Source organism: Micromys minutus (genome assembly GCF_963924665.1).
Source record: "Micromys minutus genome assembly, chromosome: 1".
Taxonomy (NCBI): Eukaryota; Metazoa; Chordata; class Mammalia; order Rodentia; family Muridae; genus Micromys; species Micromys minutus.
Genome location: NC_137969.1, coordinates 253,457,189 through 253,473,035, shown reverse-complemented (window position 1 = coordinate 253,473,035; position 15,847 = coordinate 253,457,189). Strand labels below are relative to the sequence as shown.

At 46.4% G+C, this 15,847-nt stretch overlaps 1 protein-coding gene across 1 annotated transcript; it reads left to right on the top strand.

The window, feature by feature from the left end:
• The first annotated feature begins 3,917 nt into the window (after nt 1–3,917).
• Nucleotides 3,918–8,105, top strand: ATP5MJ (ATP synthase membrane subunit j). The gene is made up of 4 exons (XM_080937049.1): nt 3,918–4,001; nt 5,803–5,926; nt 6,711–6,734; nt 7,726–8,105. The coding sequence occupies exons 2-4, from the start codon at nt 5,803–5,805 to the stop codon at nt 7,758–7,760; spliced, it is 183 nt and encodes a 60-aa protein (XP_080793175.1). The 5' UTR covers nt 3,918–4,001; the 3' UTR covers nt 7,761–8,105.
• Nucleotides 8,106–15,847: the final 7,742 nt, after the last annotated feature.

The following is a 15,847-nucleotide window of genomic DNA, read 5'->3' as shown; positions in this document are numbered from 1 at the left end:
AAAGCCTTTAGAGCATTGCCCTGCCCAGCGCTGCAACGACCGTTCCAGAAGCTTCTACCCCCACCCCTCACTGAGACCATCCAATCAGACCGTGCCACGCAAGAGGGTGGGGCCAGGCCCTGTGTGCACGTGGGGGCCTCGTGCTTCCGGAGCACTCACGGGGCCTGTGAGTCAGGTGACCTGGACAGGCAAGTGTTTATGGAGACCAGCTTCGCATATGGTCTTGATGTTGGAGTCTGCTGATAGTATTTACTGGACTCACTTGATACGCCATGCTTAGTTGATATCCCTGGGGAGGACTCCCCCTTTCTGAAGGGAGGAGGGGGAGCCACGCAGCAGGACTTGGGAGGAAGGAGAAGAAACTACAGTCTGGATGTATATGAGAGAAGAATTTTTTAAAAATTAATTTAAGAAAATATTTACTGCATCCCTGCTGCCAGCCTGGCCTAGAGTCCCACAAGGACCAACCTCTGCTGGAGCTGGACCACAGATCATGGAGATTATAACTTTAATTCCCACAGGGACACCAGGACTGTCACTGAACCACAGTCACACTGCCTCAAAGTAAGATAGATTCTTAGTGTTCCCTTCTCACGTGACCCAAAGACCTGGCAGTTCTGAAAAAGGCTTGTAAGCTCTATGTCCCGTGAAGACGATTGGGTGGTTCTTGGGCCTTGGCCTTGGGGGCAGATGTGACTTATTCATAGAGCAGCTTGAGGTGCTGAGTACACAGCTAAGAGGATCTGCTAAACACTCTCCATCCGGCGAGAGAAACTGCTGAAGTTTTGCCCCCACATTGTAGCCTCCGAAGGCGGCATTGGGCACTTTGAATGAATCTGCTGGGACAGCACGTCTGCTGGGACAGCCTGTTACACTTTGAAATTTTCGATGGTTTACAGTGTTTTGGACTTGAAATTACATTAAAAGCCTGCTGATTTCCTCGTTAGGAACTTTATCTTCAAATAGCTTTACTATGGTTCTCTTCGTGGTAGTTCACGACCGTAACCCTAGCTCTTGGAAGCCTCCAGAAGTTTGCCAGTCTGAGCAACAGAGTAAGAGATTAGCTCAAAATAAAATTTTTAAATCAAATATTCTTTTTGAAATATGTCTTAAATCTGCCTCAAAACCCTCTTTATACTCTTAATAGTGACTGGACACCCTAAAGAGTGTTTGTTTATGGTTTAAATCTGTCTATAAGGGATTACAACCAAGAAGCTTTATGTATTCTTCCAAATGATCTTCTGCTGTCAGTTTGGCACAGGCTAGAATTATTCGAAGAATTCTTGATTGGCTTGTGGCCATGTCTGTCAGAGATTGTCTTGATTGACAAGTGATATGTGAGGGTCCAGCCCACTGTGGGCAAGTGAAGCTGAGCATCCTTTTTTCATGATTCCTGCATCTACTCTTGCCTGAGGTCCCTGTCTCGACTTCCCTCAGTGATAGACTGGGACTTTTAAGTGTAAGCTGAAACCCTTGTAATCATAAGTATAAACCGTTTCCTCTCTGAATTCCTTTAATCAGAATATTTTATGGCAGGGACAGAGATTAAAGTAAGACAATAACGATTAACTTAAAAATAGCAACTCAAAACTCACTTGATGTCAGGCATTATTATTTTATGAAAATCACTATATTTTCCAAAAGACTCATGTGTAAGAATAACACTTAAACTTTTATATTTTTATATTTCTATATATAGGTATGTAGGAGTGTACACTATGGGTGGGTGTAGTGCCCATAGGGGCCAGGAGAGGGCAATAGATCCTTCTGGAGCTGGAGATAAAGTGGCTGTGGACCTCCCAACATGCCCGCTGGGAGCCATAAGCTGGTGAACTGCTGAGTCATCTTTTGAACTGCTGAGTCATCTTTTGAACTGCTGAGTCATCTTTCCAGCCCAGAGTGACCCTGAGAAATCACCAGCCCCTCAGTGTCCAGCAGAATGGAAGACAGCAGCATTTCCACCTCTGTGTTCATGCTTATATGACATCACAAGTCCCACAGCCTCTGGAAAATGGGAAATATAGCAAGAAAAGGCAAATGTCAGTTCTGTAATGAAAAGTGTTGGTCCTCAGAGACCTTAGAAACCACTAACCCTGAAGGATTGATGGCTGGAAACAGCAAACTGCCCAAGTGTTGTCCTTTTTTCCCCTTCAGAGCAGAACTGTGGTCACTGCTCCTCACTCTGCCTTCCCTGCCCTTCCACCTGAGCTCATTTTTCTCTGGCCTGAATGAATTTACCGTAGATCTGTTAGTAATTATTCCTTTATTCTCAACTTGTTCAAAACTATATTTCACCTTTACTAAATGCTAGTTTTCCTATAAAGAGGATTCTAGAGGGACAGTTATTTAACATCATTATGATGTATTAGGATCTTTTTGTTTGGCAGTGCTGGGAACAGAACCCAGGGTCCTCACCCATGCTGAGCAAATGCCCTTCCACTGAGCTTCGACCCCAGCCCTGGTCTTTAGTTTTATCATGTGGCTTCCAGACTTTTCATTCTTCTGTCAGCTTGGTTTCACTAAGATATTTCTGAGCCTTTGCATTTTTTTTAATATCCCTTGTAGAAAATTCTCAGTCACCTGTTAGCTCTTCAAATATTTTCACCCTATTCCCCACTGATTTCTTAGACCCAGTTGTCTCTATGACCAAGGGTAAAGTTTAGTTGTAGGATTTATATCTTGTTCTAGGGCCCAGGTTCTTCTCTAGCACCACAACAGAAAAAAGCTGGACAGACAGCTCACTCCTGTAATTCTAGCACTAGAGACCAAAGCAGGAAGATTGGCAGGACTTTGAAGCCAAGCTTATCCACAAAGCAAGACACATGCATGAAGTAATAGTGATTTTTAAAGTAAAACAACAAAGTAGCATTAGCTAAATGGTTCAGTGGCTAAAGGTGCCTGACATCTTGATGCCCTGGACTTCCACATGAATGACATGGCACTTGGGATTCATCCACGTAACAATATTTGTTCAGGAAAAAATAAAGTGAAAAGGAGGGAGAAGAGCAATGCCAGCTGCCCTGGGCTGAACGGGGTGGGCTTGCTTTCTGTGTGAGAGCTTTGTTTTCTCTTGTTTGTCTGTGTTCCTGATTAGTTTCATCTGTGTTCTGCCTTCAGTAATTACTAAACATGCCTAATTTGTTTTAATCTAAGAGATGGATTTATTATTCCAGTTTCTGCTCAGAATTTTCTTGAACAGAAGTCTTGGGCTGAAGAGATTCCTTAGTAATTCGGGGTATTTGTTGCTCTTCTGAAGGACCCAGGTTCAAATCCCAGCAGCAATGTGGTTAAACAGAACCATCCATAGTTCCAGTTACAGGGTATCTGATGCCCTCTTCTAACTTCTGAGAGTGAACAGTCGTATACTTGGTACACAGACATAGGTGGAAGCAAAACACTCATATACATAAAAAGTCTTTTTAAAAAACTAAAAAAAAAAAAGCAAGAACAGTTTTTGTTCATTTGTTTTGTGGCTTTACTTTTAAAAAACAGGGTCTCAGGGTGCTCTTAAAATCCTGATCATCTACCTCTACTTTTCAAGTGCTAGGATTATATCGCCACACACCCAGCTGGCATGCTTATTTTAAAAACAAAACAAAACCCTTAGGAGACAGGACCAGCGGGATTGCTATAAAATTGACTTTCAAGCCACCCTGAAAACCTAAGCAAAAAATCAGTGCTGAAGCCTACTGTGTTTCTAGGTGTCATAAAACTGACTAGATTTCCCAGGGTTTGTGGGTTTCCGGGAAATAACATGACTTTCAATGCTGAAACCAGAACACTAGACTCCTCCCAGCTCGCCCTGGTTTTGACTAATCCACAGAAGCCTGCAATACCCGGGCGACCACAGGGGGCGCTGTGGTACGCAGGCGCGAAAATCCCCACAGCCGTCTCCGCTCCTTCCGCTTTCCCAGCAGGCCCCGCGCGGCGCCTGCGCGCTCTGTGACCTTTCCCATTCTGTTGCGGAATCTGGTGTTGCCAGTGGCCTTGGTTCTGCCGAGGTAAGAGCGGCTTCTGGGCTTTTTGCTGTGTTCCCTACCGCGGAGACTTAAGAGGGGCTGAAACTGGGTGCGGTGGGGCCCAAGTAGGTCGCGAACGCAAGCGAGGGACTCTGCGATCCACACTGACCTTGGGTCAGCCCCTGCGCCGCCAACTGTAAGGAGGGTCCACGGGAGTTCCCCCCGACTGTGACGGAGGGAGTGCCCGGATGAGTCATTCAGACTGCTGGGGTGTCCTGGATCAGTCCTCCAGACCCCCAAGAGTGTCCGGGGAACATGTGTGCACGGCGTGCAAGTCCTCCACACAGCCAAAGTGTTTCTGAAGTTAGTCTTCCTGATTGTATGGGGGAGGGGCTGTTGTTAATCCCTTGGACTGATTAGAGTCTTCGAGGGTATGCTCAGACATCAGATCTCTACGCTGAAAGAGGGATTATTCCTCAAGACTTCATTCTCACAGAGAAGTTGTCCAGGAGCTAGGTTTTAGCGGAGGTCCTCTCAACCAGGACTATGCCCTTGTGCTGACACATAGATAGACCTGTGTAACTATAGGCTTTGGCAAAGGACCATCCTGTGAGCATCTTGTTACCTACTTAAGTTACTCAGCTAGTTAGGGATGCAGCTAGAATCCAAGCCACGAAACATCACTTCAAAGTTATACCACAGGTTTCTTCCAAGTCAGGCTTTGGCAAGGCTGATGTTTGAATTTGTATGAAACCCCATTATAAACCTCACTCCAGTGTTCTACCAGGTAATAGCTTGCTATTACTATAATTTTCCCAAACTCTGCAGGCATAGACAGCCATTTGACCTTATGGTAGGATGATCTTTTATTGAAATCTGGTGTTGTAAAACTAACAACTGGGAAATGTGGTTGGTCAGAGAGACTTAGGTAGGAAAAGTGGAGGCCTTACTGTATAATGGGAACATGTCACTCATGTAGTCAGATACAACCACACTGACCAAAAGGGAAGTACAGGAGCAAGAGACAAAAAGGGGCTGTGTGAATGTACTGGATAGCAGGCCTGCACTGTGTTGGGACCTGTGGCAGTTTAGAATTAGGATCCCTCAACCTGACTAAATTGAGCTGGTACTATAAGAATAACACACTGTCTTTTGTCAGTGAACACGCTCTGGTTTCCCACAATGTATGTCAGTTTTATAATATTGCAGAGTAGGACTCTGTGCAGTGGCGGTATAGAGCAGGGCCATTGAGGCAAGCACTGACCACAGCCCAGGGGTTTCCCAGTCAAGTGAGAAGGGCTCAGAGCTGGGTCCTCCTGGCAGCTGTTGGACTGTCCAAATACAAATACCAAGTACCAAATACATCAGCTGTTTGCATGCCCTAAGTTGAGAATGTGGTATCTAGTTTGGAATCGGTAGTAAACTGGAAACATTACTTTGAGGGCTGTCATGTTGGCTCATTCTGAATACCATTTGTTATGTATTTGTCTCACAGCCTCGGAACTGAGCTGTCGGGGGTTAAACTGTATTAGTATAGCAGGCCTCCCTATTTATTCCCTATGAAAATGACCATACCTGACCATGGTTTGTGTTTGTTTGTTTTGTTTTCAATTTGAAATGCTAATAATGCTGAAAGGAATGACGTATGGCTTAGGGCCAGTGGCAGAGAGGCTTGGGGGGGAATGGGAGACAGCCTACCAGTAAGATGCTGGAGGGGGGTCAGGAGTACCAAGAGCCCCGCGAAGCCTGTGGGGAGTAGAACAGCACTCTTGTCAGGTAGAGATGATCTTGTCAGTTAGGAACATGGTAGTACCCGTCTTAATATTCACCATTTCTATTTCAGATGCTGCAGACCTTTATTAAGAAAGTCTGGGTCCCCATGAAGCCCTACTATACCCAGGTTTACCAGGAAATTTGGGTAGGAGTGGGGTTAATGAGCCTCATCGTTTATAAAATCAGGAGTGCTGGTAGGTTGTATTTTTATTTCTTTGCATTTAGCAGGGGGAAATGTTTTTAGGGGGGAAAAATCACAATTTTATCTACCAAGGAACTGTGACTTTTTAAAAATTTTTCCTGTGCACGTAAATATGCGTGATGTGTCTGTGGGCGTGCCATACCACTCAGAGGTGTGCAACTGGTTCTCTCCTTCCACCTCTCATGGGTCCCAGAGATTGAACTTGGGTCACCCGGCTTATATAGCAAGCACCTTTACCTGCTGAGCCATCTGGCTGGGTCATAGCGATGACCTTAGATGTTCATCAGCTAACAAATAGATAAAGTAGAGAGTAAAGTAGCTGCAGTAGCCCTTGTTGGGAGAGCTTAGCCTGAACAATTCAACATGGTGGGATTTTATTCAGCCATTTGGGGGGAAAAAATGTTTGCAGTATAATTAAAGACTATCTTGCTAAATGAGATGATCCAAACTAAAAAAGATAAATATTAATTAAATAAGTTAAATTGAATTAATTAAATAAAAATACATGTTTTCTTCATATGCACAATGGGCTTACACACATGAAAGTAAAACGGCTTTTGCAGGCAGGAAGAAACTGGCAGGGAAGGGAGAGGACAGCCGGTGAGGGCAGGATGGGGCACTGGAATGAGACCGCCTGCTTTGTGTGTGAATTTTGGGGAAAGAAATGTCTGACACGTTCACCTCTGAAAGCGGGAATGCTTTCCCCAGTCTGTGGAGCCTGCAGTCACACGTACCTTCTGACTGTTAATTTGACTGATTTCTTCTTTCTGTTTTAGATAAAAGAAGTAAAGCTTTGAAAGGTAAGGTTCCTGCTTTTTGGGATGGTTGAGGGGTGAAAAAGGCCATGGTAGCTTTTCAAAACAAGTTGCATGAATCCTGAATTAAAACTGACTCCTGGTTCAGTGATTGTCAGATACAGTCAGAAAAATTAAATAAAACTCAAGAAGTTTGTAACTGACCTTCAATCCCAGTACTCAGGAGGCAGAGACGGATGGATCTCTGAGTTCCAGAAAGCCAGGGCTACACAGAGAAACCCTGTCTCAAAAACCAAACCAAACAAACAAAAAGTTTGCAGTTATATGTTAAAAACCAGGACTATGTGCAGCCCTTTGGGCCAAGTAGCACTTCTGGCAATGACAGAGAAAGGGGGCAGCGGATGCCACTAGGAAGGCACAGGCTAGCCAGGCTAGCTGGGCACCCATGCTACTGAAACCCCTGCTGTTTCCATGTCCTTCTTGAAGGAAAGCATCTGCAAAGTCTCTGTCCTGGCACTGGGTGTCTGTCTGCTCTGTTTCTCTGGCGGCAGTGACACTGCTCACTTGAAGCTTGTGCAGCCCAGGCTCTTCCTGAGCTTTGGGGGCTAGCCTTCTCCACGCCTCCTGAGCTTTGGGGGCTAGCCTTCTCCACGCCTCCTGAGCTTTGGGGGAGAGCCTTCTCCATTCCTCCTAAGCTTTGGGGGCAAGCCTTCTCCATGCCTCCAGGTGAATGGCTGTAGCAACATCACCTGCACAAACCTAGAACTATGCTGAGCATTTTACATTGAAGTGGCCCCCATCCATATTCTGGGTAGGGTTTTCTGTTTGGTTGGATTGGGGAACTAGGGCTTGTTTTTAAGGCAGTCTCAGAAATCCTCTTGCCTCTGCCTCCCAAGTGTTGGGGTTAAAGGTGTGTACACCATGCCCAGCCCCCATGTTTCTGTAGCAATAAAATGTATTGTCTTTCACTTCAAACAATAAGCTACATTCTGTTCTTTTGTCCTAAACTGTGCCACTTTGTTTCTCTCCTTGAAAGGCTCCAGCCCTGCACCTGCCCATGGCCATCACTGACTGCTCCCTGAGTCCACTCAAGATGAATACCTCATCGGCTAAACTTAAGCAAGCTGTGTAGATGGGGACATGGAACGTCACTGTACAGTTACCTAAGTACCATTTACAATGTGGCATTAATAAATGTGTCTGAGAAGCCCCTCTCCCTGTGGACACCACTCTCTGCTTTCCCCGAATAAGTCCCTGGTAACACAGCAGGCACCGTCAGACCCTCTGAGACGCCTCCTTAGGAAGCCTGAAGACCACGAAGCAGTGTTTGCTGCCTTAAGATTGGACATTAGGATCTAGAAGTTACCTTTGATTCCAACATTCAATACTTACTTGACAAATGGTTTTGTTTCTGCCTATCGTCTGACCTCTGTCTTGATTTCATATTTTAAAGGATAACTTGAGGTGGTTTTTTTTTTGTTTTTTTAACTAGGATCAATAAAAAGGAAAACACACCACTGTCCCACTTGAAGCAGGGAGGACCCCAAGTTCAGGAGTTCAAGGCCAGCTTGAGCTACCGAAAGCCCTGTCTGAAAAAAAAGTTTAGAAAATAGGTAGAAAAGAGCGGGAAGGATGGCTGCATGGCGGAAAGGGGATAAGACCTGAGATGAAAATACAGAGAAAAAGACCAAGTTTGGGTCCTGGTGCCCGCATCAAACAGCTTACAGTACCTGTTGACTCCAGCGCACTAAACACCCTGTGCATATAACCTGCCCATTCCATGTGTCTCCATTAATAAGAAATGTAATGGAAGGCTGCTGTGATGGCTTGGTGGGTAAGAGTGCTTGTCCCCAAGCCTGATAACCTGAGTTTGAGTCCCAGGGCCCTACATAGGGGAAGGAGAAAGCCTGCTCTTGGAAGTTCTCTGGCCTCCACTTGTGCACAGTCATATGTTCACACACGTTTCTTTTTTTAATGGGAAGATGGCCTTAGAGCACATGGTAGACATAAGCTCTGGGCAAATTATATCCAAGTAATGAATCACAGGGCGGAATAAACAGAAGAAACACAATGAACTGTGTGCTCCTATAGCCGCTGTGCTGTTTATAAGAGGGAATATGCTTTGTGGATGTGTGGTAAGCTGTGTGGGATGGGGTGCATCCATGCTGACATCCCTTTCCCAGAGGGACCAGCCACACAGTATAGTATGGAATAGAGCTTATTCAGGACATGGGGTTGGGGGGGGGGGGGGATGAGAGGATAGAGACAGAGAAGTGGAGGCTGGCATGAACATGTAGAGAGGAGAGGAAGGAATGGGGGAGGGGGGTGAGGACAGCAGGAGCAAGAGCAGAGGGGCAAGCAGCCTGTCCGTCATGCCTGGCTGTTTCTTAGACAAAATGCTAACAGCCACAGTGTGGGAAGCTGAAACAGGAGGGTCACAAGTTCTAGAATAGCTTGTCCTATGGATTTTGACCTTGTCTCACAGAAAAGGCAGGCATGGTCCCAGCTCTTGGGAGGTTGAGGCAAGAGGATAAAGTTCTGAGTCCTTAATAATGACATAATGAATTTGAGGCTAAACTGGACTATTCCACACACTCAGAAGGAGGTGGTGCACACCTCTAATTCCATAGCTCCTGTCCTAGGGTTAATTACTATTGCTGTGATGAAACATCATGTCCAACTTGGGGAGGAAGAGGCTTAATCTGGGTTACATATTCTGAATGAGTTCATTGTGGGAAACCAAGGCAGGAACCTGGCGGCAGGAGCTGATGCAGAGGCCATGGAGGAATGCTGCTTACTGACTTGCTCCTCATGGCTTGCTCAGCCTACTTAGTTGTTTTTTTGTTTTTGTTTTTGTTTTTGTTGTTTTTTTTTTTTTTTTTTTGGTTGGTTGGTTGGTTGTTTGGTTGGTTGGTTGGTTTTTTTTTTTTTTTTTTTTTTTTTTTTTTTTTTTTATTTATCTTATGTGCTTTCGTGTTTTCGCATGTATGTTTGTGTAAGGGTGTCGAAGACACTGAAACTGAGTTATAGATGGCTGTGATCCACCATGTAGGTGCTAAGAATTAAACCTGGGTCCTCTGGAAGAGCAGCTAGTGCTCTTAACTGCTGAGCCATCTTCCCAGCCCCTGGGCTCCTTTCTCTTTTTGTTTCGTTTTGAGAACAGGGTTTCTCTGTAACAAATCCTGTCTATCCTGGACTTGCTTTGTAGACCAGGCTGGCCTTGAGCTCACTGTGTTCTGCCTACCTCTGTCTCCCAAGTGCTGGGATTAAAGACGAGCACTACCACACCTGGCCCCCAGCCTCTTCTTAATGCACCTAGCATCACCGCTGACCCCCCCATAAGCTGGATCCTCCCACATCAATCACTATGAGGAACTCCCTACAGCCCATTTTTCAGCTAAGGTTAACTCCTCTCAGATGACTCCAGCTTGGGCCAAGTTGACATAAACTATCCAGCACAGCTCTGGAAGCAGATCTTCTGAGTTTGAGTTCTAACTAGCCAGAGTTTCATGGCCAGAACCTGACTCAAAACAACAACAAAGGGGCTGGAGAGATGCCTCAGTGGTTAAGAGCACTGACTGCTCTTCCTGAGGACCTGAGTTCAATTCCCAGCAGCCACATGGTGGCTCACAACCATCTGTAATGGGATCTGATGCCCTCTTCTGGTGTGTCTGAAGACAGCTACAGTGAACTCATATTTAAAAAGTTGGTGGTTTGCACCAGTTCTTCTCAGTCTGAACTGGAATCAACTAAAGGTCATTGATATGGACTTGGGCCCTCTTCCACTGGCCTGGGGAAGAGCTGGAGAAGTTAGTATTTCTAAGTTCCCCCAGATGTGCTTGATGCCCGAAACCAGGTCTTAGGAAAGGCCAGTCACCCTGAAAACAAGCCTGAAGCCCTGCCTTGACAGTTGTTTCAGTTCACGGGCAGCAGCCATCTGCTCTGTGGCTTAGTGTGGGTGGGGCTATCACATGCCAGGCCAGGAAGGATTCAGCAAGCCTTGAGCCCATCTAGAGAGGAAGCTGGTTACATCTGCCTTGAAGAACAACATTTACAAGAAAAAACGAGAAAATCTTAAATGTGCCTGTCCAGACTCCACTCGTGTTTGTAAAATGGAGAGAGAAAACATTCTGAATCCACCAAGGTTTCAGAAACTACAAGTCTTGTACCAAAAGTGGCCTGTAGGTGGAGCCAGAATGTGGCCAAACTGGTCACCATAGTGGCCTTGGGGACCGAGAGCATAGGTGACAACTGTACCCTTGGCACTGTACCGGTCACTGGGGAGCAGTAAGAGAAGGATCATGATATTGCTGGGTTTTTTGAGAAGGTCTCAATATGCAAACTAGGATAGTCTGGCAGGAAATTATGAGCCTGCTATAGAAACTACAGGCAAATCAGAAAACAAAACTCTAGCACGAAGCAGAGTGGAGCACACCTTTAATCTCAGCGCTGCAGGAAGGCAGATCTGTGAGTTTGAGAATAGCTCCATCTAGTAAGGCCAAATAGTGAAACTCTGTCTCAAAAAGGAAAGAAAGGAAGGAAGGAAAGAAAGAGAGAGACAGAAAGAAAGAAAGAAAGAAAGAAAGAAAAAGAAAGAAAGAAAGAAAGAAAAAAGAAAAAGTCTGGCCAGGTAGGGTCTCCAGCACTCAGAAGGCAGAGGCAGGTGGAACTCTGAGAGAAACAGTGGAGCAAAATTGCTGAGCGTACCCACCAGTTCATTGAGATCAATAAATGAGTAAACCCCTAGCCAGATTGACAGAGAAGCCAGTGTCAGAAATGGCCAGATGTCATCCATACAGATTCTACAGACTTTGAAGGACTAGGGTGTGGCTCTGTGACAGGAGTGTTGGCCTGGCCTGCTCAAGGCCTGGCTTCAGTCCTTGGCACATGAACACATACAGGTCGAAAGGACAATAAGAGAGCGCCATCCACACCTTCTTGAAATAAATACTTCAGGCTACAAGAAATGGTTAAGCCCCATGTAAGAAAGTTCCAGAGTCCACACCAAGAAAGAAATCGGTGGGTAAGACGGCTCAGCCTGTAAGCCTGACAGGCCCGAGTCCGTCCAGAGAACTCATGTAGCAGGAGCAAACCGGCTCTTAGAAATTGTTCCCTTAGCACACACACAAGAGTAAAAACAGAAAAAAATAGCCTAGATGGCCCTGTGTCTATTACACAATTTGAATTTGCAGTTTCAGACTGTTAGACCAGGCGAGGTGGTATGTGCCTTTAATCCCAGCGCTTGAAAGGCAAGAGACAGGATTGGTTCTGTGAGTTCGAGGCCAGCCTGGTCTATGTGGCAAGTTCCAGGACAGCCAGGACTACAGAAAGAGACCCTGTTGTCTCAAAATAATAAATTTAAAAAGAACTGTGTTAGTGTTTGTGGCTGTCACAACATAAACTGACTTTAAAGATAACTTATTTGGGGCTCATGGTCTCAAGGTCTCAGTTCATGGTCAACTGTCCATTGCTTTCAGGCCATGATGGGCAGAAACACAGGAGGGAGGTCAGAAAGCTAGTGAAGCTTTCTCTCTTCAGAACCAGGGCTTTGAACTCACAGGTTCAAGCTCCCGAAAAGCAGCCTGTGACCTTTGGCCACCCATGCCTACATGGGGACAGGCCACCGTTCTCCCACTAAGACTCGGATCAGAAGCCCCACCCCTGCCCAGACTGGCCCCATGTGGGAGCCACCTGATAGCCCACCCTAGGGCTCTGGATGCCTTCTGAATGAAGAAGGCAGAAACCAGCAGAGGACTCCCAGCCACACACAGCTTTCACTAGCGCCCTTCCCACCCACCAGTCTTCAGGTGACCTGATAGCCTCAAACCAAGGCTTGGGAACATCATGATGGACTTCTAGTGTCCTCAAGTATCCAGGGGACTGGCAGGAGGCCACCATCTCTCCTGCCCCACAAAGAGACTGCTGTGGGGACAGCGAGGATCCACACAGAGACACTACCTGTCCTAACAGGCTCAGGTTCTTCCAGCCACAATGAAGTCACTCTGCTATAGAAATGCAGGCTTTTTTCCTCTTTGAAAAAGGGACAGAGTGGGACCTTGTGTTTTCATCCCTACTCTGGCCTGGTAGCCAAATGGCTGTTCTACTGAAACCGGCACCGGTGACCTTCCTAGCATCTGCCCAGGCAGTGAGCGTGGGTGTGAGACTCATCCTATCTGCAGAGACACTGCTGCCTCACAGCCCGTGAGGGGTTGCCATCCCCTAGCAGGACTTCCCAAACACACTGGACAGCATTTACCAATTCACAGTACTACAAGCTTCTCCGGACTCCACAGCATGCCTTGCCTCCCAACCACAGGAACGGCAGGAGAGCATTATTTCCTTCATGTCTTCTTTTGGGATTGTTTGCAGGTCCAAGGCAGCCGGTGCTGGCCAGTAACTATTCCCCACTGGGGTCCTGGGGCAGAAGGGCAGACCTACTGCTCTGGGCCTGAGTGGGCCAAGTGCTCTGCCAAGCAGAGCCTCTGGGAAGATGAAGATGCATACAGGAGCCCTTCAGCCCTAAGGACATGCCCATGCCTATGAAGGAAGCCTGCAGAACTTGCTCAGAACAGCTTTTCTAAAGATTTATTTATATGGGTACACTGTCACTGTCTTCAGACACACGAGAATGGCAATGGATCCCATTACAGACGGTTGTGAGCCACCATGTGGTTGCTGGGAATTGAACTCAGGTCCTCTGGAAGAGCAGCCGGTGCTCTTAACTACTATATATATATATATATAATTTTTTTAATAGTCAACTAGAGATAAAGCCCAGGAGGAAGGGTGTGAGCTTCTATGCAACACCATACCTTTCTTTTTAAAGACTATTTAGTTTAAATTTTTATACTGCATGTATGTCTGTGTACCAGGTGTTACACGAAGTCCAGAAGAGGGTGTTGGATCCCTTGGAACTGGAAGACTAGATAGTCGTGAACTGCCATGTGGGCACTGGGAATCAAACCTGAGCTCTCTTAACGACTGAGTCCTATCTCCAGCCACCAAACTACCCCTTTTATAGGAGGCTCTGAACATCTGAGGATTTTATGTCTAGAGAAGTCCTCTCTTTCTCCCTCATGCATGCATGCACAAATGCAAACATGCACATGAAGTAAGGATGTGCTTAGTGTCACCTACTGGCCAGAATGCCCTTCATCCCCACCCATCACAACTGTCTCATGCTGACCTGACCCCCCCCTCAGGTAGTGTACTAGGGTTCTCTAGAGGACCAGAACTGATAGAATGAAAAAAAAAACTGATAGAATGTGTATGTGTGTGTGTGTGTGTGTGTGTGTGTGTGTGTGTGTGTGTGTGTGTGTGTGTCCAGCTAGTCCAACAATGGCTGTATACCAGTAGAAGGTCTGAGAATCCAATAGCTGTTCAGTCTACAAGGTGGCTGTCTCAGCTGGTCTTCAGTGTACACCAGAATCCTAAAGAAGTGGGCTCTAATGGCCAGTGGAGGAATAGACTTGCCAGGCAGAGCACAAGCAAGCTGGCAGAAAGAACAAGCTTCCTTCTTTCATGTTCTTTACCTTTATCTTCTGCCAGCAGTAGGTGTTAAAGAGGGATCTTCCCACCTCAAAAGATCTGGATTTATAGTGGGTCTTCCTGCTTCAAATTATTTAATTGCAAAAAAGAAAAAATCCTCACACAGATGTACCCAGCTGTTTGAGTTTTAGTTACTTCCAGATGTACTCAAGTTGACAGCCAAGAATAGCCACCACAGGCAGGTCTCCACTGTCTTTAGAACCCAGGTTCAGACTAACCCTCCCCTTCTGCCCACCCAAATCTGTTAGATCCCCACACACTCAGTATTTGAGCCCATACAGGTCAGCCTGAGTCTACTACAGGCGGGAAGCAGATTGACTCCAGGCTTACTTGTACACTGGACAGCCTCCGACTCCATTCCTGCCTTTCTTTATTTCCGAACCTGTCAATAAAAACAGCTGGAGACATGAGGAGTGGGGCCCAGGGCCCACAGGGATCCCTCCTGAGATGGCCTCTCTCAAGAGCTCACAGAGCCCAGATCTACTGACAGGGCACAGGATCCTGGATCCTAGTATTGTGGCTGGCCACTGAATCCAAACAGGTTGTCTCTGTTGCTTTTCTTTTTTTTTTAAGATTTATTTATTTAATATATGTAAATACACTGTCTCTCCCTTCAGACCCACCAGAAGAGGACGTTGGATCCCATTACAGATGGTGGTGAGTCACCATGTGGTTGCTGGGATTTGAACTCAGGACCTCTTGGGAAAGCAGTCAGTGCTCTTAACCACTAAGCCACCTCTCCAGCCCCCCTCTGTTACTTTTCTATTGCTGTGATGAGACACCACAAGCAATATAAGCTTTAAAGATAAGTACTTAACTGGGGGCTTGCTTCCAGTCTGAGAGTCATGGCAGCAGGCCGGCATGGTGCTGGAGCAGTTGCTAAGAGCGTACATCTGATCTTCAAGATGGAGGAAGAGAGATGGAGACTGGGCCTAGCATGGGCTTTTGAAATCTCAAAGCCACAACATGCCTCCTCCAACAAGGCCACACCTTCTAACCTTTCCAAGAACCAAACATTCAAATCCATGAGCAAATGGGGGCTGTTCTCATTCAAACCACCATACAGGTCAAGGAAGGGACAGCTTTCTGTCACTCTGAGGGCTCCTGACTTGCTTCCTCCCACACCTCTTCTTGAGACTATCTCCTGTGTCCTCCTAATGCCACAGAGGATGGCATTGTGCAGGGACCTCCATGACACCCACATGACATTTACTCACATCGTCGTCCTCCTGCAAAGTGATCCCCTCTTCTCTTTCTGGTCCAAACACCCACACAGGGCCGAGTCAATTGCCTCGCTCATCTTTCTATATCGAGCGTTGGGTCTCTAGCAAGCCATGGACAAGCTTCTCTGGGGCAGAGGTCTCCTATGGTCCAATCAGAGGCAGGGAAGAAGATGTCTTCCTTCCCTCCCCATGGATCATTACACAATCTCCATCCAATGTCCTCATCTAGATTGATAACGTTTGATGTGTGAAACCGTGTGCCGTGCCTATTCATTTATTTTTGTGATGTTGGAGATGGAACCCAGGGCCTGCCACATGCTAGACAAGGACTCTGCTCGTAATCCCCACTCCTCCGTCTCGTGCAATTTTATTTCATCTCTAAAGACT

Excerpts from the sequence above, each read along its gene's own strand:
- ATP5MJ (XM_080937049.1), top strand. The coding sequence starts at position 5,803 with ATGCTGCAGACCTTTATTAAGAAAGTCTGGGTCCCCATGAAGCCCTAC. Across the intron at positions 5,927-6,710 it reads TTATAAAATCAGGAGTGCTG|ATAAAAGAAGTAAAGCTTTG; the intron begins GTAGGTTGTATT and ends TTTCTGTTTTAG. Across the intron at positions 6,735-7,725 it reads AAGAAGTAAAGCTTTGAAAG|GCTCCAGCCCTGCACCTGCC; the intron begins GTAAGGTTCCTG and ends TCTCCTTGAAAG.